The 27,438-nt window shown below is 36.2% G+C and overlaps 1 protein-coding gene across 4 annotated transcripts in view; it reads right to left on the bottom strand.

Moving 5' to 3' along the window:
• CPS1 (carbamoyl-phosphate synthase 1) overlaps positions 1 to 27,438 on the bottom strand; it is a 137,840-nt gene that overhangs the window by 47,683 nt on the left and 62,719 nt on the right. For all 4 annotated transcript variants that reach the window (XM_047721302.1, XM_047721300.1, XM_047721299.1 and 1 more), the window contains exons 18-22: positions 25,003 to 25,147; positions 23,277 to 23,487; positions 21,753 to 21,951; positions 18,182 to 18,358; positions 14,497 to 14,615 (exon numbers count right to left, since the gene is read on the bottom strand). In XM_047721302.1, the coding sequence (XP_047577258.1) occupies positions 14,497 to 14,615; positions 18,182 to 18,358; positions 21,753 to 21,951; positions 23,277 to 23,487; positions 25,003 to 25,147 (851 nt within the window). The remainder of the gene's footprint in view (positions 1 to 14,496; positions 14,616 to 18,181; positions 18,359 to 21,752; positions 21,952 to 23,276; positions 23,488 to 25,002; positions 25,148 to 27,438) is intronic.

The following is a 27,438-nucleotide window of genomic DNA, read 5'->3' as shown; positions in this document are numbered from 1 at the left end:
AGACTTGCAGAGTGCACGCTTACAAGCTGATTCCCAGAATATTTTCTGGGTGAGCGCAAAACAACTTTTTAACTTTTGCTCATTCTTCAAATAGCTAGATCAATAGCATGTTAGGACATTTTTTAACATCTTGAAAATTAGGGTGTATTAAATTGGAATGGCATATGAATGTAATCATGTTCCTCTCTTTTAATTTGAATGCAAATACTAGGTAGGTATGTTCATATGAAATTCAAAGTGATATCTCTTCTGTAGTATTTTATTTAAATCTCTGTGGTTATTAATTTCTACTTTTCAGGCATGTTCATCAAATAGTGTAAAGCATTTCAGTCCTCCTCACTGACAGAATAAATGTTGATTCTTCTTCTTCTTCTTCTTTTTTTAATACATGTTGATCCTGACCCAGCACAGCAGTTACAAAGACACAGATAAATTAGATCCCTTCCCACATTCACCGCTACCCTAATTCTGTGGGGTACCCCGAACTCCAAGACAGGAAGCTGATTGCCTCTCTCTATATTTCATTCTTTCTGCTACTTTTGTCTGACACAGAGCTGGCCGGCATGTCATTACATAGGGAAGAAAATTGACTTTATTCCCTACTTGTTCTGATACAAAATTTTATTTTGAGTCCCATTATAATAAAATAAAAGAAGAGACAGTTTGAAGACACGATTCATTAGCTTTGGGCCAGTGATTTAGATAAGGTTAAACCTCTTCAGAGTCAAATGCAAGATGAATCATCTGAAGTGAACTTAAAGCTCATCTAACAATGTGGAGATTCGGATACGCGCTCCTCATCTCTATCTGCCCACATTGGGCTGGCCTCCATTTTGTCTGCTAAAAAGAACTTCCATCAGAGGGAGATTATTTTTTTTTTTTTTTAAGAAATCAAGTTAGATGAAAGCTTATTTTAGGGACAGGGCTATACTATTTCTCTTTTTCCAAAGGAAAATAAAAGCCTTAATTTGAAACAAACTCAAAATAGAATAATTACTAAAAGAAGTATAAATGCTGAATTTGTGATTCCAAACCGCCTTCTGAAGCCTCAATAGGGAATGATCCACTTATATTATATTGTAAATCAAGGGAGCATTATACCAAGCAAGAATGTGATCAGCTGAACGGTGCCTATTGCAGAAAAGCACACAGTTTTAAAATATGTGCAATAAAGTATCCATCTGTTATCTGGTATGTATGTCTGTGTGCTGGTATGTTTCTGCTGATCTTCATTGCATTCTGGGAAACATGCCATATATGTAACTCTTCTCTCCTCTCCCAGCTTTCCTTGCTTTCAGAGTTCAGGAGCAAACTCTACAAAGGTTACACTTCCCTCATCGCATAAAAGCTAAACACTAACACAAAGAAACACCAGATAGCTGTGATGTTGGCCTTTTCATAATCCTCAGTTTCTCTCTACTTAGCAGCTGAAAATGACAGTTCTGAAATTTTTGGAGGGGGAAAAACACCTTAAAAACAGACAATCAGACTTTTACACACTCTGCCATAATCTTTTAATGGTTAGACAGCAGGGCTCAGCTTCTACAGCGGGAAGTCTCTTGTGTGTTCTCTGGTTTTATAAACAATACGAGCCTTTCTCCTGTCTCTCTCTGACTTCCAACGTAGATTTTGTTGTTGTTGTTTAAAATTCTACCCTGTCATCTCCGCAACTTCCTCCACTCACACTTAGTCTTCAATAATAAATGATAAAAGGAAATGGAATAAATTCCCCTTAATGAGGAAATTTTCACCTGGCATAGAGGAGCTGGGGAAATCTATTAACCGACTGGAGGAACGCCGGCAGCGTGGCAATCACCAAGGGAGCCAGCACACTTCACACAGTCCTCTCTTCCACTTGACTGGCTTTTATCTGATCCACCAACTCACAAGTAATACTAAACAAATTTCTCTCCAGATTGCACAAGCTCTAACGCGAAAATGAGCACTCCACTTGGCCTACGATTACGGGATGGATGGGCTTGCGATTTTATTAATGCCTTCTTTTTAAAAATCCCCAAAAAGGCAGAAGCTGAGAGAAGCATGAGGGCCTGATCCTCAGCAATGACACCTGCTTTAATAAGGACGGAAAAAAGAGTAAGATTCGTGTTCTCTGCCCTGAGACCCCCCCCCCAGTCAGCCTTTCCCCTGACTCTCGCATGGCTTCAAGGATTATTTTTGGCATTTTGCCGGTTCAAGACCATGCCCCAATCCCAATAACGCAAGCAGGGGAGAAGTTATTTGTCTTCTCATCTCCCCCCGCCCCCCCGCAAGGAGAAATGCAAAATTTTCCTTAAGAGAACTGCAAAAAACGTTTTTCAAAAGCAGCAGTTGTGTTTAGAAAAGCAAAGGATGAGACCTAGGCAATTGGGTAAATACCGCTATTTTCTCTTAATTCTTCAAAGCACGGTGCTTTGTTACTATACAGCCGTGAGGTCTTTGGAGGAATTAAAGAACACCTTGATCTTTACCTCTCATCTACAGGGCAAACAATACCCAGTGATCCAACGTTCATGGGAAAGCACACCAGCATGAAAATTATCTATGAAGATCTAGGTCCACTTAGCGCTATTGCAATATGCTACAATCTTACAAGTGTTGACTTTCGAGGGACCAGACACTTAAAACTGTATTTCACCTTAAAGGCTACTAAAAACAACAGAATCACACAAAGAAGAAAAGCTTATGAGCAAATGATACTGTAGATACTTTTTAAGCAGGCAATTTTTAATCCATGAATCTTAACATTCTTTTTTTTAGCCAATCTTTAGTGATCACCATAATCCAGAATTACTATGGTATTATTTTCGATCTGGTAAGAACAACTTATATAATACTGATTATAGTATCATGATTATAGTCTATAGCTACCAAGTAATAATAATGCGGAAAGTGACCTAATATAGGTTAAGTTAATTGTAATTTTTGAGACATAATAAATCACATTTTATATCGCACTGATTCCTAGCTGAAAATGCTGTGACTCTCCTATGCTCTGCCATAGATTTGGTAATGATGAAAAACAAACAGAAAGCACCCTGTCACAGTAGTAAGTCATGTCTATAATTGTATAAGAAAGTGTTCTGTTACATTCAAAAAAGCATGTTTTTACCAAACAACTTTCACCTGATCAGATTGAACTAAAGGGCAAAGTGCATACCATAGAATACTGCTTCTCTTACTTCTGATTAATAAGTTTATTTATAATTTTAAATCCATTCAATAGGTCCTTTCCCCCAAATTAAGATGTATTCAGTAAGGAAAATCCTGGCTTTTCCCAAAATATAGGTTTTTTTATATGTCCAGAATTTAAATCCAACAAAAACAAATGTTGTATAAGGCCTTAGTAGAAAACTGAGATTAAATGAGCATTCTTTGATGTTATAAAATCTGTTCTTTCACAAATAAATTTATTTGGAAGTCCTATATTTTACAACCTCTCCATGATCTTTGTTTAAAGAAAGTCATGTTTCCACAGAGTAGTTTTCCACCTACCAGATGTGTTGTTCCAAGCAACAACAGTATAATTTTCAAAATATAACCTTCTTTGACTTCTAAAAACTATTACTTAGAATCTTATTAAAATAAATTACTTAACTGAATCTTATCTACTGATAAATCCTGCATAGATTTTTTTTTCTTGCTAAATGTAACATACATAGGAATAATTTTTGACCAAATATTTTAGTTCTTGAGTGAGCAAAAGTAAGCCCGTTCCAGAAAGGGAGGGGATAAAATGGAAAGTCATTTCTAGGAGGATGTGGAAAAATTCTAGTTTTAAATTCCTGATAACATATCACGTTAGATAGGTTAATTTGAGGATTATTACCTACATGGAAATCAAAAATCTTTATCACTGAGTGTTTTTCAGAAGAAGACATAAAAATAAATATTAACACCCTGGACAGCAAAAATTCTCATTTACTTCATGCTAATGACTATATACTCAAGAGCAAATTGAGTAGCTCTCCCTTCAAGCTGCCTAGAGCAAAGGACGGTCAATTATACCAGTCCATCAGCTAAAGAGTAGGCTAGGTTGGGGAGGGCTAGGTAGGAGAGGGCTAGGTAGGGTAGGTAGGGTTAGGTAGGGGAGAGTTTGAGTTAGTATGTGTAATATCACCACGGCCATGTTCACACTGAGGTGATGGCCGTTACTTTATCATCATTATGTGTCATTGGCAAAGAGTGTCTAACCTCCTATTTCAACCCTAAGTAAATATCTCTGGCCAAATCTAGAGTCAGGCACCAACTCTACTGAGAGAACAATCCTATCTGACAGACAAAATGATAAATCTGTGAAGTGTTTGGCACAATGCCAAGCAGGTAAATAAGTGCTTCACAAATGCAGATGCCAGGGCATGAGGGAGAAAGGGAAGAGCGCAAGTGCCAGGGAGGAGAAAGAGTGAGAGAAGGAGGGACAGAAGCAGGAGGAGCGATTCATCAGAACAAAACTGGAACGTCATTTAAATGTGGCCCCATCATGGCCCCATCGTGTCAGCATTTCTCAGACATTTCCTCCCCTCTGCAACATTCCTGTAGCTCTCCCCTGACATGAGGGCCAACATACTCAGGTCTCCTTGCAAATCACAACTGATCTTCTGGAGAACATGTGCACCCAAGCATTTTCTACACCGTGAGGAGGCATGGCCACTACCTTACACTCCGTAGGACAGAAATCATGCATTTTACCTCCTAGGCCGGACTCAGGGGCTCTATGCCACCATAAAGACACTTCAGGTATGAATGGGCAGGTGAAAAAATTCTGGGGGTCAGTGAGTGATTATCTAGCTTCTGTAACTACAGCTGAGGCAGACAATTTAATGTAAATGTATTCTCCATTGTACACTGCATTAACATGGAGGATAAGGTGTTCACATCTTACTTGAAGAAAAAATATATGTGTATGTATGAATGCCTGTATACAGACAGTCTTCTATTTGAAATATGGCAAAACGTGAAAGGAAAACCCTTATCCCAGCTATCCATACCCTTGAAAATTCTGTTTACATCTTTTAAAGGTGACTCGCCAGGGCTTTCTCCCTGCCAGGCCTCTGTGTTTCCCCCACAAGAGTTCCAGAGAAGGGCACATCCCTTACAATGCTTCTGCTCTAAGTGGGGTCAACAATTCAGGCAGGAAAACACACAGCTCACAACTTGACAGCTAAGGAGGAACTGATCTCCAGCTGTCTGATTTAAAAGTCATATCTCTAAAAAGAAGCTTTGAAAAGGGTTAGTGACTAGAACCGCAGGCAGAAGCCCAAGGCTAGATTCCTTTCTTTCCTCTGACTGCTGTGACAGAAAGCATGACACACACCTCAATTTGACTCAGTTTCACCATCCACGAAAATAGAATGGTGATATTTCCCGCTCGTATCATAACAGAAATGCACCTTAAGGTCGAAAGAGAACTATAGATCTCTAATAAATAATATACCTTTTTTGCCCTAACCTTCTCCACTGGTTAATTAAATTAGAACCTTCACTACACTTGTAAATATTAGTGAACGTTTCTCCAACAACTTTTAAGAAAATTTGCAATTTTGAAAACCTGGATAGTTTTTTGTTTTTAATCAAAAAATATAAAAATTTTGGCTTGTTGTCAACAGGCAATATAGATTTTATAATGCATATGTAGGTATTATAATGCTTCCAATATATATGTCTCCATTTGATAATTTAAAGCAATTAGATAAATCCCCTTTTATTAGAAAGCAGTTTATTCAAAGTCTTCCTACCTAATCAGTAATATATAGTCACTTAAAAAAATGAAAATGTGGAGATGCTGATTTACAATGTCTTCCAACACAGTGAATTTGTATCTTAGACTAAATATTTTTCAGGTAATCATTCTGTGGGTCTCTTGAAACGACCAGGAACTATAAATGCATTTTCTAATTTCTCCTCTTTATCATGACTAAGAAATTCTGATTTTCATTTTCTACCAAGAATATGTATTCATTTATTTAATGGGCATATTATCACACAAATATTTTTGAGTTTTTGCTTGATGGAAGACACTGTCTGCCAATGCCCAAGAAAATATATGATCAATAAAAAACTGGAAGCCATTTGTATCTGTTTCAGAGCTGATGCTATGCCTTAGTATAGTGAACTTTATTCTGTGTTCACACAAATCAGCAAAAGCTCTTAAGAAAAGCTTATAATAAAAGTCTATCAAGACATGATATTTGCAATTTGCCTTAATGGAATTTACAATTTAATTGGAGGATGGTACCCACATGCCTCAAATAATTAGAGAACACTGAAATGAAACTATGTGCTTCCAACTACTACCTACATTGAACAAATAGGTAGATAATATCCACTTTAATTTCTGTTCATAGACTTAATTTCTTTACAGTAAGATTCTCATTTTTATGAAACATAGTAGAAACATAACAAAATAAGAGCAAACATGATTTGTTGCTTCCTAAGTAAAATTCATCCATTTACCCACTTCCTCTCTTTTCCTGCATATTTGGTTCTTAGAGTCTAGTTCCTGCTCTTTCCTCCAGATCATCAAATTTGGAAGACTTGCTCAATTCTCTCGCTCTCTACTCTCCCTAAACCACACAATATTGTTGAAAGTGTCTTCTGATTTTGTTTATTCTGTTTTAAAATTTCTCTTTTCTTGGCTCCCCTGGCATTGGGATATATTGAAGGATTTATTTGGGGGGGTATATTGAAGGGATATATGCTGTCCTTGGATTCCTCAAGTTCAGGAACTTAATCCTGTTTCCAATGGGCACTACCTCTGAAATCTCGAAAAGTTTACTTAAACATCTGAGCCATTGTTTCATTTATAAAACATGAGGTAGGCAGGCACACCTTCTAGGAACTCTTAAATGAACGCTTTATGTGAGGTAACATATGCAGAGGTCTTAAAGCTTTTGTTTTTAACCTCCATTTAACTTTCTTGGATTTGTGTTCCTGCCTCTAGTTGGTCTATTAAAAGTGTCTATCTTCTGTATAGCCATGTGTATATATTTAACCCTCAAATATAGATTATAAACCCAATGAAGACAGGTTAATGACTAACAATTATCCATCGACAGATGGCACTGGACCTAGTACCAAGCTTTGCACATAGTAGGTACCTAATAAATACTAATGACTGAGTAGATGAACAAATACCATATGGTCCAATAAGAGCTCTTAATAAAGAGAAATGCCATCTAGTAAATACATAACTCATCATGCTGAGATCAGAGATAATGACATAGAGATAATCTATTAATTCTTGACTATTAATAGGTACATGCAAATTATGAGTATATGTTATTTTAAATCAACTTAAGATTTTTTGAACTATCAGTATTTAAGAATCAATACACACAAAATACATATCTGTTTTTTGAATTATCTAAATATCACTCTGAAACATTTTGAGTAAAACATTTATTTTGCCCATGCCAGAATCAAGTTCTCTCTCACACTTTTCAAAATACACATTTGTAAATGTTATTTAAATAGTGAATTTAATGAAGACTCTCAGAACATTAAATATTTGATGTAAACTTTTACATTCTATCTGATTCAATAAATTGTCAGTTAAAAAAAATTAATGGAGGGGCGCCTGGGTGGCTCAGTGGGTTAAGCCGCTGCCTTCGGCTCAGGTCATGATCTCAGGGTCCTGGGATCGAGTCCCACATCGGGCTCTCTGCTCAGCAGGGAACCTGCTTCCCTCTCTCTCTCTCTCTGCATGCCTCTCTGTCTACTTGTGATCTCTCTCTCTGTCAAATAAATAAATAAAATCTTTAAAAAAAAATAAAAAAATAAAAAATTAATGGAGGGCCATCAAATCTATGACATCACCTAAAATATCTTATCACATGGAACATAAAAACAAATTAAAAATGAAATCTATTTTTGGCATTAGTTCACAGGGGCATAGAAATTCCCACAGTAATACTCCTCTTTCAAATAGAAAAAAATAACTTTCTCACGTAAGCTCCAATTTTTAGTATTCTTGACGTGGTTTATTAGATAAGTGGTTTAGGGTATAAAGACAAACCATGGAATGGTAACATGTAGTAATTGATAAAATTGTTTTCCTTTAGAGTTAATTATTTCACACATGATACGTTATATATTCATCTTAGTTGCATGGCTTCCCAGTAAAATAAGAATAGAGTTTGCTTTTTTGTGTGTTGTTGTATTTTGTTTTGTTTCTAACTAGAAAGAAACTGAGACTCAGAAATATAGTGTGAATTGGTGGTGAGGTCAGAGGACATCACTCATTTTCTGCAAATCAAGACAATGGGTTCCATTAAAGAGTCCAATCATCACCATTCCCACATTCATCTGTACTTAGTATATATATGAATGTTCAGACTGGAGTGGGGAAAACAACCAATGGTATCACAAACATATATCCAGAATAAAGTATCATCAAAATTATAACATGCAATTATATTTTATATATAAGGATATATATATATATATATTTCTTTCCCTAAATTATTTCTATATTTGATACCCTTTAAGACTAAAATTTTTCATTATTAGGGTTTTTTTTCTATCAGAAACTACAAATTATTATGAGAAAGCAAAGTGCTGACATTTTTCTGTCTTATATCTAAGTTTTAACAACTTTTAGGTGACACTTTTCCCCAAGAAAACTTTAATCAAATATAAGCACAAAAGGTTCTTTTATGGTTCTGCCATGCCTCATGAGCAAGTTAAATAAAAAGCCAATAGAAATGAACATGTGTAGGAGAGGACATTCAAAGGGAGTGTTCCAGCTAAGGTGACACCTGCATTATTACATCTGCCAGAAGTTTGTGGCTGCAGGGAAATGGCCAACTTTACTGAGCTCAATTTAGCACTTGAATGCCCAAGTGGAACTCACCAGGTTTGCCCTAGATTGTTTTCCTAAGCAGTAGGCACACCTATGATTTTTCAGCACTTACCAATGGACACAGTTTATCATACTGAACATGGTGATGTTCAGATGACAATGGGGCTCTTCAAAAGTGTACTTTACTCTTTCTGACTGCATTGACTATAGCAGTAAGTGGCAGTGAAGGAGGAAAAGAAGATTATCAGAATTAAAACAGTAAAAAAATGAAGGCTATAGAATATTGGACAAAAGCAATTACTGGATAATTTGTACATTAATCCACAGTAAATTGAATTTATATTAACAATTAATAGAGAAATGGATCCAAATCTAAGCCCCCTATACTTACATAGTGGAAACTGTACAATGGTCATATCCCCTCTTTTTAAACCTCTAAATTAGACGACAACAGATTCATTTTGATATGTCAATCAGAAATAGCCCAAGCACCCAAAAATTAAAATAAGGAAATAAAAAAATTAAAGAGACACAAGCAGAAGATAAGCAGATTCTCAAACCTGGTAATTAGCACCCTCATGGTTTTTTTCTTGCCTGTTCATGTTGGGTTTTTTTTTTTTTAAGTATCATTATTATCTTTCAACCTAAAATTGCTAATCCAACTTGATATTATAAATTAAAATGTTTGGAGTGTAATGTCCTGAAATAGTCCCTGCTCATAGACAAGCTTTATTACAGTTGACTTCCTTCCTTACTTATAGCAGAAGGGGTTCAACTGAGAGATCCTTGTACCTGTGTTTGTCTATTAATTACTAACATAGTTGAAAACTTTATCATATGTGCTAGTTCTATGGTGATGGGACTGTCATGCTCTATTGACTACTGTTACTATATTGAAAGTGTCTATTATATGTAAACTTATTTCCCTCTGTTTAATTCATCTTGCCACACTCAACATACATGTACAAATACATGTGTGAATACATATATATATTCATATATATGTGTGTGTGTGTATATACATATACACACATTTACATATAGCACAGGAGTGAAATTTCAAACATCCTGAGCTCTGGAGTCCTGCTCAGGTTTGATCTCACACCTGTCATTTATTAGCATGTGATAGCAAGGAAGTTGCTAAGTATCTCAGTGCCTCAGCTTACAACTATAAAATCAGGATAATTACTGATCTCCTTAGGTTGTGGTAAAAATTAAATGAACAGTGACTGATAGTAGTCAATAAATTTTCTGATTATTGTCTTACACTTGGAAGGCACTCAGAATTGTTTGATTGAATCAAAATCTGGTTTTCTCTATTAAAAGATATAATTTTAAATCCATTCTTTTGTTACTTTAGGGAATCAGTTACATCAGGAGAACCTAGCTGATGAAGACATTTGACATTTGATTTATTTGATTTATGGTACTTTTGCCCTTCAGGTCAGGTTTATTTGCATGACCTGAATTGAATCTATCTATATGCTAATGGAGGAAAGGATTACAGGTGAGGTTTTTGTACTTTTTAATAGATCAAAATAAGTATATTTTTTTCTTGTAATGAGTATTTATGAAAATGCTATATGGGAGTAGCATTATGTGTGAAAGAGTGTGGGGAAAATAGACATATTAAAATGTGGATAGCTCAGTTGTGAAAGCCAATGGATAGAGCTAATGCAAACGTTGCAGCTCCACTAAAAACTCTGACTGAACTTTTCTTAAACTCCCGGCAACGTGATCCAGTAACATGAAGTTAACAGGTTAAACACCTAAATCCCAGTGCATATGCATTACAGGCATTGGAATCCTATATGATACAAATCACATCACATTGAGTAAAGAGAAACTTTTCAAAACCTAAAAAAATTCACCGTAAAATATGTTATCACTCTAGGTCGATTAATGCTACTACACCAGTTTATAAATTTGGGGAACTTCCTAGAACCGTCAACTTTCCTAGCATGCCCTTGGGCAACAATGAACAATTTAAGAGGAAAAGGAGAAAGTCAGTGAACTCAAGTGGGGAAGCTGTCTAAATAATGGCTATCACCTGAGTTGGTAAGCATGGCTATTGCTTTGGAAGTCTCCCGAGGGCTGCCCTTGCTATGTTTGTGTACTGGAGATGGCAAACCGAGTTCTGATGGGAGCAAGCACTTGCAGCCTGGACACTGAGTTGATTATTCTAACACTGGTCTAAGGTCTCATCGCCCCTGAACTCGGCTGGGATTTCATATACTATCCTCAGCATGACACACGTTCATTTCCACCATTCAAGGAAAGGAATTTCTATAATTTTCCCCTTCTCACGGACATGGAAAACTCAGTTATTTCCATAATGCCAACCTCATTACAAACATTGTTTTGTTTTCCCCTTTCCAGCCTATGGACACTCACATATACTAAATACATGGGTATATTCCATTTAGGAGTCAAATTCTGAACTTCATCTCAGATGACTGTATGTAAATACAAAGCATAGACTGGCCATCAATCTGAATGATGTTCTCATCCTCTGCTAGTAAAGATGTTTATTGGATTTTAGAAGAATTTTAGCATGATTAACAACTGTAAAATAGAAATTTTTGTTCATTAGCATAATGGAGTGTTATTGATCTTCTGATAAGAATAGCATTTGTATTACTTGCTATCACAGCTTCTTTTAAAAAAATACATCTGGTATTAAAACAAGTGACAGTGCATCATCAAGAAAGTTAAGAAATGGCCTATTGTAAAATACATAAGCAAATGCAAATTGTGTGACTCTAAAAAATAGTCTTTAAATGTATCTGTCTGAAATCACAAAATACTCTTCATTATAATAAGTAGCTTTTTCATTTTCAGGGGGAAATGAGGGAAAACCTTCTTAGGCATTCACAGTGTGCTAAGCGTCCTTTACATTTATATTAAGTTTCACAGTAAAACTCAAGCAGACATTAGCAGAAAGCATGTGAGGCCAGAGAAAGGAGGGAGGTCATGTGCAATTCCACAGTGGGGGAAAACTTCACACCTATCTATCTGACTAGCTCCAAAGCCTGTACTCTTTCCAACACACAAGAAAGGAACCAAGTGAAACTTAACCCACATCTGGCATTCTATACTTTGTCCCTTCTTTAAGTGTCCCCTTTTCTCCCAGCTGAGATCCCCAGTGCCTGTTTTCCAGGGGACTATCAGAAAAGTGCAAAGGGACCTCAGCACACTGGCACCAGAGAGATGCTAAGGAGAGAGAATTTGGGGGCCATGTCAAATCACCCCAAATAGTTACCTCCTGGGTCTACAAGGAAAGTCTGACTTTCCAATGCTGGAACAGTTGAGATTTTGAAATAAAGTGAACCACAGATAAATGTAAATGAAAAAGAACTGATCTTCATAAACTTTTTGCAAACTGGCAATGCGTAATTCAGCTATATAATGTCAACTGCTAATAGAGTTATTATTACTGTTGGAGTAGTATCTGCCTTGATGACTAAGCCTTCTTGGATATGCAGAGGCTGAGAAAAAGCAGAAGATGCCATAATCTAGGGTAATGGTGAAGATAACCAAAATAGGACAACAAAACTGAAGTCCTACACCCTTACACTCCATCAGCTACGATATCCATTCAATTTCGGACCTCTATGTACCACACAATGACTGAGACAGGTAGCTTCAGTGGACATCTATTCTTTTTTTTTTCTTTTTTTAACTTATTTAACACTTCTAAATAACAATCATTTTCAAATTGCTATGTGTGCATCTAGGATACTCCAAAAACAAAAACAAAAACAAACAAAAAACCAAAAAAACAAGAAGAATTAAACAATAAAGTGTCATTCAGAAAATAGTGAGTTCAAGGTTTAGGTTTACCAACACCATGGGTCACCTGTGGAGTCCTTAAGACAAAAGATGACTTTAAATATAATGTTTTAGACCATTCTAAATTATTAAAAGCTTTATATAAAAATTTCTAATGTTGATCATTATGGACAATAGAAAATATGTCTATTTACAAATGTGCTTATGCCAGAAAATGAAACCTAAAAACATTAAATTGTCAGCAAATAAATGTAAGAGAATGTGGAAATCAGAAAGATAAGTGATCTGTAACAATAAGTGGGTCTAATCCTCCGAGGACATTTTTCACTCTCAATATACACTTATTTCCGCTTAGTTAGAATCTCAACCTGCTTTCTGGTTGCAACAAAAACTATTCAATTAAAACATAGAATTGGTCCAAAAATCAGAATGTATATCAAGTGAAAATTTAAATCACAACAACAGCTGCTATTTTTCACCCCAGGTCTCTCCCACTGCTACGAACATCACACTGTAAGTTTCTAGCACCCTCCTGTGGTTTAATTGGAGTGGTTTCCTAGGCATTTGAAATCAGTTGTCTGAAACTGGAAGCCATAGAACAGACTATAATTCAACATGGAAGTTCTGCTGGCCTCGTAAACCAAAGAAAGGAAACCTCAAGTCAGCAAAATTCTAAGATGAATGTATAGGCTCAATTGTTAACGTATTTGCTGTCTAGTGTTCATTTTATGTGATCACTAGGAAGGACTTATATAATGACCACAGCTAGTTTAATTTTTGGCAGATTGGAATCCCCCATTTTCAAAACCAAGCATTTGTTGTGGGCAACTGTTCAATAGATGAAAAGGAACCTCGTTTTGCTCAAAAAGAAAAGCAAGTGTTATTACTGCCCAGTTCATGTGCATCTTGATTAGGTAAACACAGTGACTCAATCATATGCCACAGATGAAGGCTTTGAGAACTTTCCACTGTCTTCAACATTTTAAGTGATTAATATTTTTACATTTACTCTCATCATTTGAGAATAACTTACCCCCCCCAAAAAAAATTTCCTTCTCTCTAAACATATGCCTAGGCTTGTAATTGAGACCTTTTCCCAATAATTGTGTATTTCCAAACCTTCTTAAAGGCAGGAAGCTAAAGAGGATTATACTCTCTCTCTCCTAGATTGGTAAATGTTCCTCTTATCAAAGATCCATGATTAAAACCTATCTGTGATTTCATAAGCCTGAGGTGCCCCAACAAACACTCTTCTCATGAAAAATAAAGAAGTAGATTTTAAAGCACTGACGTTATCAGAATATTCCGAACATGAAATGAAATTTTAAAAATAATTGGCCATGAAGGAGATAAAAATGTAAATTAGTGAGAGGTAAAGAATTTATTAACAGAACTTGAATGTGGCTTATTTGTATGCTGAACTAGAAGTCCCAATGTTAAAAATATCAGTAGAATGCAAGAGGAATACATTTGCTCATCAATAGACAGCAATATGTAGGTTGATATTAAGAGAAAAACCGACTTCAGAACTTAGAAATATTATAGAAAATAAGAATATTATTCATTCATTACTGATTAATAACATTTTGATCTAGGTAATTTTTGGTAAGTTAAATAGCACATGAATTCATAGATGTACACCAATTTTTATAACTTCAAAATACTTAATAAAAATACCACTATGTTTGATGGCAATGGTAGGGGTACAAGACTGCTAAAAACATACCTTTCAAAAGGTAAACATTTAAAACTGCTATTTCTTGATGGCTACTGATTACCAACCTTGGCACTACGAACTTCACCGAAGAATTTTGAATTGAAGAATTTTGGCCAAACACTTGAGGGTAAGAGGAAGACAAAAGCTGCACAGAAGGTATCTGGAGCGAATCAGAACAACACTGCCTTACCTGTTGAGCCCTTTCAGTGTTTTTTCCATGTTTAAAATGTCACGCATCTTATACAAAAACCACTTGTCAATGGATGTGAGCTTCATAATCTCATCAAGGGACATGTTGTCTTCCAAGGCCTGCCAAAAGGAGAAGAGATGCTTTCTTTGGCAAACATTTTATAAATGTCTTATTTGGTTGAAAACATAGAGCAACCATTCCTCTCCATGTTATTCAGAGAGCTTGAGGCTATAGACTGAGAATGGAACCGATAGGATATCATTGATGTTCCTCCCAATAAACCTACCAATGCTGCCGACTATATCCACTCATGGCGCGCCAAGGAGGTGTCTTGAGTTAATCAGAGCAGTCTGTGCTCCGAAAAATCCCCCTGACAGGCTCTGCTTCCCTGCTTTTTATATAACCATGTTGCTAATTATATCCTAAATTTGGTACATCTCTTTGGAATTAAAGAGAATCTCTTGAACCTACAGTTAAGTCAAATTGGTAGGAAAACCTAGAATCAATATGATGATCATTTAACTTGTATTTTGGAAACTTACCCTTTGGCAAAAACCATAGTTTTATTACCTCATTCCATGCTCACACAAACCAGTCAGTGAAAATTTATGGATCAAATCTGGCTTACTGTTATTTCTTTAGAATATTTCCTCAGAGAGGACTTCAAACAAAAAAATTATTTTGAATCAGTTACTATGACTTTTGTGCTAAGACAGGCATTTTACAAAATCCTAATATATTCCAAAACAGTGTAGCAATAACTTCTGTTCTGATAGGCAGCTCAGCTTTTTCCACAAGCTTACTTTAGCAATTTCTCAGAAGTAAAATTACAACTATGGGTCATTAAGCAGAGTAGAAAAGGCAATGGAAAGAAGAGATAAACGCTCAAAACCCAAACCCTGATATTCAAAAGATGTCCACTGTTCTTCTTTACTATTTTTAGATGTATGTTTATACTCAATGAAAATTAATAATCAGATAATACTCCAAAACCACATATTCTAGAAATGGCACACTATATTTTAAAATCCCATTAAGAAATTTATGTAACTAGTAATTCTGCTGTTATATTTCAACCCAAGGAGCTTAATTTTCTTTAAACTTTCACTGATTTCTAGCACCAGAGAGACAATGATTATAAGTGTTGAGAGACAGCTCAGCTCATAATTCTGTCGACTAGCATAAGATGACACCTAATGGGAATACTCAAAGTCTTGCTCATTTTATAATTCTATTCATGTTTCTTTTGTTTAATTCTCCCTGTATATTGCCAGTATTCTGTCTCATTTTCCAAGTGATTAAAGGTGCAATTAGCTGTTGGCCATCAACACTATGAGGGGGATAGAACCTTAACTCAGTGACACTTTTGACAGAGCAGAGGAAGTTTTCACGTGATCACACACTCTCAAGACCTCGCAGTTGTCAGAGGGCCTAGAATCTTGGATTCATTTCACCATGAGGAAGGACAACTACAGTCACACCCCCGGAAGACTCTGAAAGCCAGGTCCTCCCCGTCTTATGAACTCATCTTCAAGCACCCCAGCTTTGCCACGTCACATGGCTACAATGAGGTTCATAATGATCCCAAACAAGTTTGAGGTTACTTTAATGTTTCCCAGATCAAAAATAATGCCCTGTATTCTCCCCAGATCGAAAGAGGTGATGATCCAGTCACCCTGAAAGAAGACCACAGCAAAAATCAGGCCTCAGAGCAACGTGCCCTTCTGTAAGGACCATGAAAGCGAGGGAAGATTTACTCACACCTTTCATTCTTTTTCCCCTTCAGCCCTCCACCGGCCTCACTCTCTTTGTCAAAATCACCAAGTTCCTGGTTGCTGGGGCAATGAACAGGAATGATGACCCCTAACAAACAGAAATCAGTTCCTTCTGCCGGCGCGGCGCGCTGGCGGGCAGTAATTTGTACCTCAGCCCCTGCACTTCTTGCTTGTATGGAGGGTGCTCTGTGCGAGAAGGGACCTCCACACATTTCCCCTGAAATCTCATCCTTTATAAGTCTGTTAGAAAAGAATGAGAGATTTGCTTGAGCTTTACAGCCTTGCCGGGAACTTGGAAATACTTCCCTTTTTCATCCCCCTCAAAATGGCAGAAATACGATTACTAGGCTTAAGGAAAAAAATCCATTTACTGCCCCTTGTCTGGAAAGAAAAAAATCATATGTATATGAATCTGGTGGAATGCTTTTTTTTTTTAAACAAAAGACTGAAATAAGAACAATAAAGAAGGTAAAAAGCTTTCTGGAATAAGCTCTCGTCGCTGCTATCACCCACCCCCACCGAAAAATGTTAATTCTCTATTACCATGGAACTCAATACTGAGAAATGTCCATCAAAAGACACTAGCGTCTGCCAGAATTTCAATGGAACTTAATGTTCTGCATTCAGAAACCATAAAGATGAGGAGAGTATACATTATATGCAACGAAGGAAACATTCCCTCCTCTTCTCCCCTCTCAGCAGGACTCGGTATATGGACATGAAAGTTGCAGTGAGTTCAAAATCATTCACAGCATTTTGCTGTTGCTACAAAGGCAAATTACAAAAACAGATTTCCTCTTTAAAGACAAAATTCATATTTTCATCAACTCGTCCCACACGCACACATGCATGTATAAAATGGTCAGCGGGGCTTTGTAGCTCCAGGGTGGTTTGATACTGTTGGAGGATTAATGCCTAAGCTTCCTTAAATGTCAAAAAGCCATTCAGGGATTTCTGACCAGACAGGTCCCAGCTGCCCAAGTCACCTTTTATAAAATCAGATGAGCTGAAACTTCAAAACCCAACGCATAGTAAACATGAAGGGAGATTAATATGGCATTTAATTTGCATAAAAGGGATCTAGGGGGTGGAAGTGAGAACTGTGGGGCTTTTTTATTCTAAAAATAAGACCGATAAAATAATTACACAAAAAAGCCTAGAATCACTGAAGATCTTTAGAGTCATTGTTGTCTAAACACAGAAAATGATGCAAATAAAGATTATCCTAAAGTCTGAGGTAGCCTATACTAAGTGATACTATTTTATGCATCTTCCTTTCTAAAATACAATTTTATACATTTTCAAGGAACAAGTAATCCGAGGGATAAGAAATGGCAGATCAATACAATCAGACCTACTTAAGAGTATTGACAAGATATATTCTAAAAGGAAGGAACATTTTATCTATGTGATCATCCTTTAAACCTGCAATGTGTTCTTCAGTCCAGGTTCAAACCAAATTTTTAAAGGAGGGAGTAATATTTCATTAATTATAGAATAATCTGAAAAAAGGCACAGAAGTCTTCAGTATAATGGTAGTGAAGAAAATTATATTTTTCCCCAAAATCCCTGAATTCAGAACCATTTTATGTTTCAGTTTTACTTTAAAGTCCAGGTTGTCAGGGTGCCTGGGTGGCTCAGCTGGTTAAATGTCTGCCTTCAGCTCAGGTCATGATCCCGGAGTCCCGGAACCTAGCCCCACATCATGTTCCCCCGCTGCTCTGCGGGGATCCTGCTTCTCCCTCTCCTCCCCAATCATGCTCTCTCTTGCTATCTCTGTCTCTGTCTCTCTCAAATAAATAAAATCCTTTAAAAAAAAAAAAAAAACAAATAAATTAAAAAAAAAAAAAAGTCCAGGTTGGCTATATTCTAAAGAAAACAGTTGCTCTGGGCCCCTTATCACATATTACCTTAGCAATGGCATAGATACGGGTGCTGGATGGTTCAGCCAGCTCTCTTCTGAGATCTATGTTGGATGGCCATTCTTTGTTCATTGGGAGACGGGAAGTGAAACCATCTATAGATGGGTGGCACATTCTTAAGGCTTTCTGGAAACTTTCCTCAAAGGTGCGACCAATAGCCATGACCTGTAATGCACATTTAAGAACATGTATTTTTAAAAAGAGCTTATATATTTTGAATCTGAAACAGAAGTAGAAAGGATGTTCTTCAGAAAAGATGTAGGAAAAAAACATACAAGAATATAACTGAGATTTAGGTGTTATTATTGTTACTTTTCTTTCTCCTTTTCTCCATGGTTTTGATAGAATGGGTCTTTAACAATATTAGGTCAGTCTTCTACCACACCAGGAATTTAGCTTTATTTGCTGAGACTGTTGAGGAAATTGCCTGCACCTGCTCTCAATCATAAAATTAAACTAAGGAATACATGGAAAGAGCATATGGACACTTTCTTAATAAAATCTTGCTTTTATGCAAATGTTCTTTAAAACAGAAAACAAATAAAGAGAAGCCAGACATATATTGACACAAAAACAGAACTATTTCCAGATGGGTTATCAGTCACAATCCAAGACAGGTTGGCTTTCTTTATAACTAAGCATTAATATTAACAAAACCTTCAGAATTACAATGAGTACTGACAGATTCAGATCTTGAATGTAGGTGGAGTCTAAACTCCCCATGACAAATTCAACGTGTTTTCCCACCATCTTTCCAGCTGATTGTACACTAATCAATTAGGAAGACTATGTGGTGATTTCATTTGGACAAGTTACAACTCAGAACTAAACTTAAATTGCCTTTGAGCCTAACCAGTTATTTTCAGTGGATAACCACTGTCTTTGAATCTTTCCATGGAATAATAGATTGCTATGCATTTTTGGTCTCCAACTTAAAATAATAACAGTGACAATGTTGCCTTCAGTAAACTTCCATGATTCCTCAAATAGACCCAGGTTCCCATTCGTGTCAGTTTGATAAAACTTCATGTCAATTGTGTGAAAAGATACATATTCAAAGATCGCTAAAACCAAACAGATAACATTTCATGCTGCTTCCAATTTAATTAGAAGTAAGGAAGATTCTCAAATACCGAGATAAATAAAATATTAGTTTAATTCGGATAGGCAACTTGCAAGGCATAGTGGTATTTGAAGGGGTACACAACATGGTCCTAATACTTGCTAGCCTAAGCTTGAGAGAGACTGCCAGGAATGAAATATTTTACGGTCCTATCAAATGAGGAAGATATTTCTGGAATATTTGATACAGTTTATAAGTATTACATATTTAAAAGTTGACCATAAAGTAATGGGTTCTATAAGTAACTCACCATCAATAATTATTTGTAAGTATACTGTACGTAATGGTATATAAAATATGTTCAATGAAAGAAAAATTAACATACCTATATAATAACAAAGGAGTACATAACTGTATTTGCTCAAAATTTGTGCTTTTTAATATTTTATATTATTAAAATTCATCTTCATTAAGTGAAAATTTCACCATTTTTCATTGGAATAACTGACATGGCCCTAACCCTATTCCCTGACCCTATTCCTCTCCATTCTCAAAGTACCTGTATGTAAATACTGTATCTTAACTTTCACCACAGTTGAATTCATATTACATTTGGTTCTATTTATATATTCTGAACTTACTAACTGCAGATAACACGTAACAAGTATCTACACCTTATTCTGCATCTTGCATGGAGTAAAAACTCAGGAAATACTTCCTAACTTGAGTTGAACTAAATATATGATGGGAAATATTCACGGACAACAAATGTCCCTTAGATAATAAACCTTAAATGAAAACATTACAGGAATTATCTCATATTCTTTGGCCTATAAATTTTACTGTAAGCAATGTGAAAAAGGGATACTTCCCACAAAATAAACTAAGTAACAGTAGTTTATTTGGCAGAAAAGATACCAACAAAACTTTCCATGGCATTTGAGTTTTAATGCTATTGTGCACCATGAAGCATGAGAGGAAAAATAAAATTTAAAGCAGCTAGGAAGGACTACTGGGTTTTTTTTTTTTTTTTTACACAACTAGTAGGGCATTTTAATTTAAAAGGTCAAATTTTCCTTATCTGTCATTACTTTAAAATCTTGCACTAATATCCTGGAAAGTAAGGAAACCAAAATAATAATAATAGTCCCTTGCACGCATGAATATGATTGACCAGTAAAATGTCTTTTTTCTCTTTTCTCCTGCACTGCTGATGGATTTAAGCTGCACTTCCTGTGATTGGTGGTATTGCGTATTTCTGCAATGGCTAGTCTGAGGATAGGTAATAAGATGTAAATTAGGGCAAATAAAGGCCAATATAGAAAAATAGGTCATAAGTAGTTCTTTGCTCCGTAGTCTAACCATTTTAGATATCTAGACATAGACGAAGAGCTCCTACATTGACCATATAAAGACAAAGATGAGATAAAATAAAATAGATGATAGGTCAATACATTGATAGAGATTGAGATTCACGCATACTGCTGATAATAAAAAATTCTACCCATAAACAATGACAACAATACTAATGAAATACATTTACTGGAGATTCATTATGAATCTACCTTAAAAGACATTACTAAAAATTTACATGTATTAATCCTAAACCTTATAAGAACCCCCCCAAGATATGTATTATCATTTCCAGTTTTCGGATGGAAAACCTGAGGACCAGTGTCTCACATGAGATTCTGTAACTAGTAAGTGGCAACACCAAGAGTAAAATCCAAGCTCATTTGGTTCCAAGGCTCATGCTCTCTCCAAGCCAACTAGTTGCAAGCAGAAATAAAGCCCTTGGTGGGGGAGGGAAGAGAGTGACTGTCAGAGACTAGGGGTCTCGATCCCTTTCTTTCATTTTATACCGAGGAGCACTCCATCTTTGAAGATGTATTAATCAAAAGCTAATTTTAATTTCAAATACTATAAAAAGGGAAATTATGAAAAGTCTAAAGCCCCTAAAAGTTTAGACCATTTCAATATAATCAAAGAGGTCTTCATATCCCAATTTTAAACTTTACAGCTAGATGAGACATGGATCTTCTCAGCCCCTTCCTTTTAGACATGTAGAAAGTGAGGTCTAAGGAGGGCAAAGCCACAGTTTGTGTGAACAGATTAAAATTAAATTCTTAACCTCAGTGCAGTGATCTTTTTGGTATGCCACTTTATATCATGTTATTTTCTAGATTTGATTATAAAACACATTACAGCTCAATTATTTATGAAAATATGTTTTTCATATGTGTAAATATATTATACACTCACATATATAGACTCTCCTTTTAATTAGAAGCTTTTAAGATCCATTAAGTGGTCATGTAACGAATACTTTATGTTAATAGTCAGAGAGATGTTGAAACACCATGGAGGAAATGAAATTACCATATATCCTCTAATCAGGAACCCAGTATCCAGGAAACCTGAAGACTTTCAAGGATATTAAATATTTGACAAAATAGCTGAGAATAAGAATAAATAGGGAGTAAACCAAAGACTCACCTCTCCCACACTTTTCATAGAGCTACCAATTCGGCTAGACGTTCCATGAAAACGATCAAGATCCCAGCGAGGAATCTTAGTAACCATATAATCCAGGCTAGGTTCAAAGCAGGCTGATGTTTTCCCTGACACAACATTCTTGATTTCTGGAAGTGGGATTCCTAGGGCAATCTTTGCAGCAATGAATGCCAGTGGGTAGCTATAAAAGAGGAGATTTTTTTTTTTTTCAGCAATGAGCATTAAAAGCAGCCCAAGACATAAATTGGTCTTAGAAATTCTGGTATTATTCCACATCAGTATGTAAAACACATCTGGTTCTCTCTTCTGTATGAAGACTTAATAGCCACTTATAAAATAGTGTGAGTCATTATAAAGTAGAGAGGCATGGATCACAAAAGAATTCACTCTCTATGCCTGACATTCAGGGCAACAGCTGACAACCTTCACCTCTTTAATACAAAATCAATGACTTCCTTGATAAGGTGCTCACTTTTGTAGAGCCTCCGCTAAGATAAGAATCTGCAAAATATTATTTTGAAAAGATATATAGATGTCTGCACCTAGGAAGACAGTAGAGTTAGCTGGTATTATGGGGTATGCAATGGTCAGAAAATATAGTCATTGCAAGCTGAGGTCCTTGCTTTGTCTCCAAATTATTTTTGAGCTTGGGACTCCTTACAAAACTAACACTCTAGTAACTTAACTAGATAGTTTTGGTAATTATATTTGAGGAAATAATTCAAAGAACTATAGGATTACATATGATTCTTTAATATATCTCCCCCATCTGACAGATGAGGAAATTGATAGAGACAATAAATGATGTGTCCAAAGTCAATAGGAGAATTGGAAGGAGAACACAGGTCTCCTGACTTTGCTCAGGGCAACACTTCCCTGGCACTCCACGCAGCACTGTGGAGCCATATTAAGCAAAAATGCCATGTAATTTTAATGCCATGTGCTAAGTATATTAATAGAAAAAAGTACTAGTTAATGTTCCCTCCAATTATGCTCGCTGGCAGTTTTTAAATGGGTAGCAAATTCATTTATTTGGTTGCAATATTTATCTATAGAAAAACCCTACAATGTTTGGTCCTGTGGAGTTTGGCTAAAATAAAACAATTTATTGAATGTTTGAATCAAGTAAACTATAATAGTTGCCTACCATTTACTAAACACCTGAAGAAACCAGTTGAGGACTAAAATTGAGAATTAATTCTCACTTTTTAACAATATCTGCAAAGTGCAATTAAGAAGCAGATTTTTTGCAGCCTGCTTTGACCACCCAGATTTTGATTAGTTTATGATTAGCCAGCAAACAAAGCCAGCTAGCAATATCATTTGCCTCAATCTGGCAGCAAGCTCATTAATAAGCATGTCCTTAGGGTCCTAAATGATTTGCAGCCAGCATACAGAAACGGGGACTGTAGCTTGTAAATGTAGCTCAGTCTTCCACTAGCTGTCAGTTTTCCAAAACTATCTGTAAAGAATCTGCAAACACATGGTCAATCATTCTGATCTTACCCAGTGGCCTTTGAGGCCAGGGCAGAGCTTCGGGACAATCTGGCATTCACTTCAATGATGCAGTATTCCATTGAGGTAGGATGCAGGGCAAACTGAATGTTGCATTCACCCACAATGCCCAGGTGGCGAACAACATTGATTGAAGTCTGTCTCAACATCTGAAACTCTGCATTGGAGAGGGTCTGGGCAGGGGCCACGACAACTGAATCACCTGTACATCGAGCAACACTTGTTATTTGGTACCATATCTGAATAACTAACTTTAGTGACTTAAATATATTTGTGTGATACAAGACACAGATGAGTCTAAGGGACTGTTGGGAAAATAACTGTCTCAGTGGGGTACATATAAGGCACAGCAGACACTCTTCCCTCTGATTCTTGTTTTGCCTGTATTACTCTGAAACATTGTTGACAGGAACCCCTCTAACCTATCCCAAGCTCATCTAGCTATCAAGGCCTCAGTCATCTACTGACCAGATTGACATTAACTTCTTCAATCTTCAATCAAACTCTTCATCTCAAAATCTCTCTCTCTCTCTCTCTCTCTCAAGTTCTCCCTTCTATAAATGATCATCTCCTCTTCACTCAGACTGGCTCATCCCTCAGTTTCCCACATCTCATCCCTTTCCATTGTCTCACCCCTCTCTAATCATAGCTCTTGTATATTCAATCTCTTAGTCTTTAGTCACCGTCCCTCCTGCCCACAAACATGCTCAGATTTCTCCTGGCTCGAGAAGACCTGCCCCCCACACTGCCAATCAGAAGAACATCTCTTTATTCTTCACCTGACTAAACTTCTTGAAAGTTTCCCAATTCTGTGTATCCCTCATTGCCATATAGTTCTTTTCAATATGGCTCCCGTAAACAACTTTGCATTGAAACTGTCCTCTTGAACATCCAAAAACCCACATTAAATTCCTAATTCTTGACACTTCGCATTTGATAAAGCCAAAACCAAAGCTCTTTTATGAAATATTTTCTTGTGTGGCTTACTTGTGTACCACCCTGGTTTTCTTCCTACCACTCCCTTCCTTCTCTTCCACACTAACCCTTCCTCTTACTCTGTAAATCTAAACAGGTCCCAAGTTCAGCCCTCGACCCTATTGTCTTTCTTTCTATGTCTATGCCCTTGAATACTTAGTCTATGCTTCCAGCTTCAGTTATGGCCTTCACACCAGTGACTCCCATGACTTTTATCAACTTCTTTATTTGTATCCCCATTTCTTGAGTTCCAGCTTCTTGAGAATTCCACCCATGCCTCAAAGTTAGCATTTCTATATCCTAAGTCATCATTTTTGCCCTCTCATCTAACTAGTTCCTCTTCCTAAAAAACTTATTTCTCCTATTTCTATTACTTGTGACTATTTTTTTTTTATTCACCTGGTACCTAATACCCTTGTCTGATTTAAGCCTTCTTAACCTCATTTCTTACTTGTCAACAGCAAATCTTACAGATTTTACCACCACCACATTCCTTACATTTAACCTCTTCCTCAAATGAAATCAGGATAATACCTGCCTTACTTCATAAGGTTTTTGAGAAGATCAAAATTAATGTGAGGTTATTTTCAGTACTAAGAAATAGTATTTTGTGTAAAATTTTATCACTAGTCTGTCAGCTAAGAATAGTAATTTAAAGAAAAGACCTTAATAAAGACATCTATGGGTCATCAGAAGCACGAGCTGAAGGCATTACTATAACTCCTGAAGATTCTTTGCCTACCTGTATGAACACCCATGGCATCGACATTTTCCATGTTACAGACAGTGACACAATTGTCATCAGCGTCTCGGACCACTTCATATTCTATTTCTTTCCAACCTGTCACTGACTTCTCCACCAGAATCTGGTTGGTCATAGCAAAGGCCTAGAAATTGGTGACAAAAGACATCATAGAGTCAGAAAAGGCACTGATTTAGACACGGATAGTTGGCAAAATGCCCTGCCCTAAATCCTGGTCAGCACTGAAGTCTGAAGCCTAGTCTCTGTCCTCCTCTATGCTCCAGAAGGCACAATGTGTCAGAAAATCAGTGAGGTACTAGGAATAGCATCCTGCAGAGAATATGCTTGATTTACATTATTGAAGCTTGCCATTCAAAGTGCTGATATGACATTAAATCAAACTAATTTAGGAAAAAGAGAAAATAATTGAGCAATCAGGCAGAGGGAAATGGAATTATTTCAGCAGCAAGGCTTCTGTAAAACCAGAAAATGTGATAAGTGCGAATAAATATAGAAAAATAAGTCTAAAGACTCTGGTTTTCTCTAAAATAGCTGAGAGTGCTTTGTACAGTGACATACACAATAAAAGTCAGTTGATGTTGATGAGGAGAAGAAAGGAGATAATGATGGTTGTAAACAGTTAGCCAAGATGGCATACGAAACTTGGGAATTAGAAGAATCATATGCGACTATTATTATGGTTAATCACCACCTAAGTGCTTAAATACCCTGAGTCATATATCACGTGTGCCTGATTAAACAGATATGAATTAGTATAATTATCATTTCGTATTTATTGCATACCCAATGGTGGGTAGAATACTGAACACAAAATATGAAAGAGGCTGTCTCTGACCTTAGGACATTTAGTGTCTGAATATCCAAGACAGAATTGGCCCCCTTTGTCTTGTAGTATTTTTGATTTGCAACAGCAGCGAGAAAGGAAGAAAAAGCAATTGGGGAAAGTACTTTGAATTTTTTCTAATTATTAGCAGGAAGTATAATGAAATAACTCAATGTTAATTGTGTGTGTGTGTGTGTGTGTGTGTGTGCGTGCGTGTGTGCGCTCTTAATGTGTCTCAACACTATCTTTTTAACCTCAGTCAACACTACAAGCTCCCCTATGTCCAACTGAAAATGTAACACATTTGTCCCCGCAGCTGCCTGATGATGAGGATTTCAAAGTTGTTAGAAAACTCTGTAGCCAGCATGAACAATTTAATAATGATTTATCTGTCATTGGGATTGCATGCTAAAAGAGGAAGTCTGGGAAACAAAGGGTATGGACTGGGGAAAGCTCTCTGCATTCTAATGGACTAGGCTGGATGTTTGGACACAAGGACAATTGGGATCAAATTCACCTGTTGCCTCAACTTCCTTCTTTCCAGTCTCAGATTTTATACAAAGACTAATTTTGAGACCTAGATGAGTTAATGCTACTCTGAAAGGTGCTAAATATAATCTCAAGAGAATAAGGAGTAGTTTAGGAATTAATGATAAAAATAATTATTTGAAAGGAAAAGCTATGTTTTTCAAAAACAAAATCCAATGCCCTATTATTTTTTTTATTATTTTTTTATTTTTTTTATTTTTTTTACCAATGCCCTATTATTATTTTAAGGAATTTAAATAGTTAAAAACTATTCCATTCCGAAATTGTTTTCACTGTAAACCTTTTCAGACAATTCAGTATTCAGAATTTTTACACTGTAAAAAAATATTTTTAATAGAGAATAAGTATACATGAATACTAGTATTGAAAATATTGGGAACATCTAATATAATAGAGGAAAAAAAATTGCCTCTATAAACACGTCTTTTCTTTAAATACATGATTCATAACTCCAGAATGGAAACAAGAAATATTTATGTTGATATACTTTCCTTTTGGGGGGGACTGTTTTGGCAACTTTGGAAACACTAAATCCAAGCTGATAACAAGTAAGTTTGTCATTATAGATGTTTAAATATATTTAATTTTATTTATCTGTTCTCAAAATCCTATGACAATTCAAGGGCTGCATTTTGTTTTATTCTAAAGAGTAAATAATGACAGATAGAAGTTGTGCTTGGTATTTACTCAGCACTCCCCAAAGTAACTCTTAAAATAATCCTGTCAGATTCACGTCCACAACCATCAAGGTACACGGGCCCCTTGGCTCTACACATATTCGTTCATTCAGCCAACAATCACTGAGACCCCCACACCACCGGGCATTGTTCTATTTCGTAAGGAGAGAGCATGGGCAAAATTCTTTGCTTTTGTGGAGCATGTTTTCTTTGATAATGTCTAACTTATTTTTTGGAACACATCTTAATTTTCTTTTTAATACTTAAGAACTATTCAGTAATACATTAAAATTATTTTGATAGAACACAAATTTTGAAAACTCAAATCTCACTTTTGCTTAGATGAGTGTGCAGCAGTTGGCAGAG

This window comes from Lutra lutra, chromosome 3, assembly GCF_902655055.1.
Source record: "Lutra lutra chromosome 3, mLutLut1.2, whole genome shotgun sequence".
NCBI classification, from domain to species: domain Eukaryota; kingdom Metazoa; phylum Chordata; class Mammalia; order Carnivora; family Mustelidae; genus Lutra; species Lutra lutra.
This window is presented reverse-complemented; position numbering and strand designations above follow the sequence as displayed.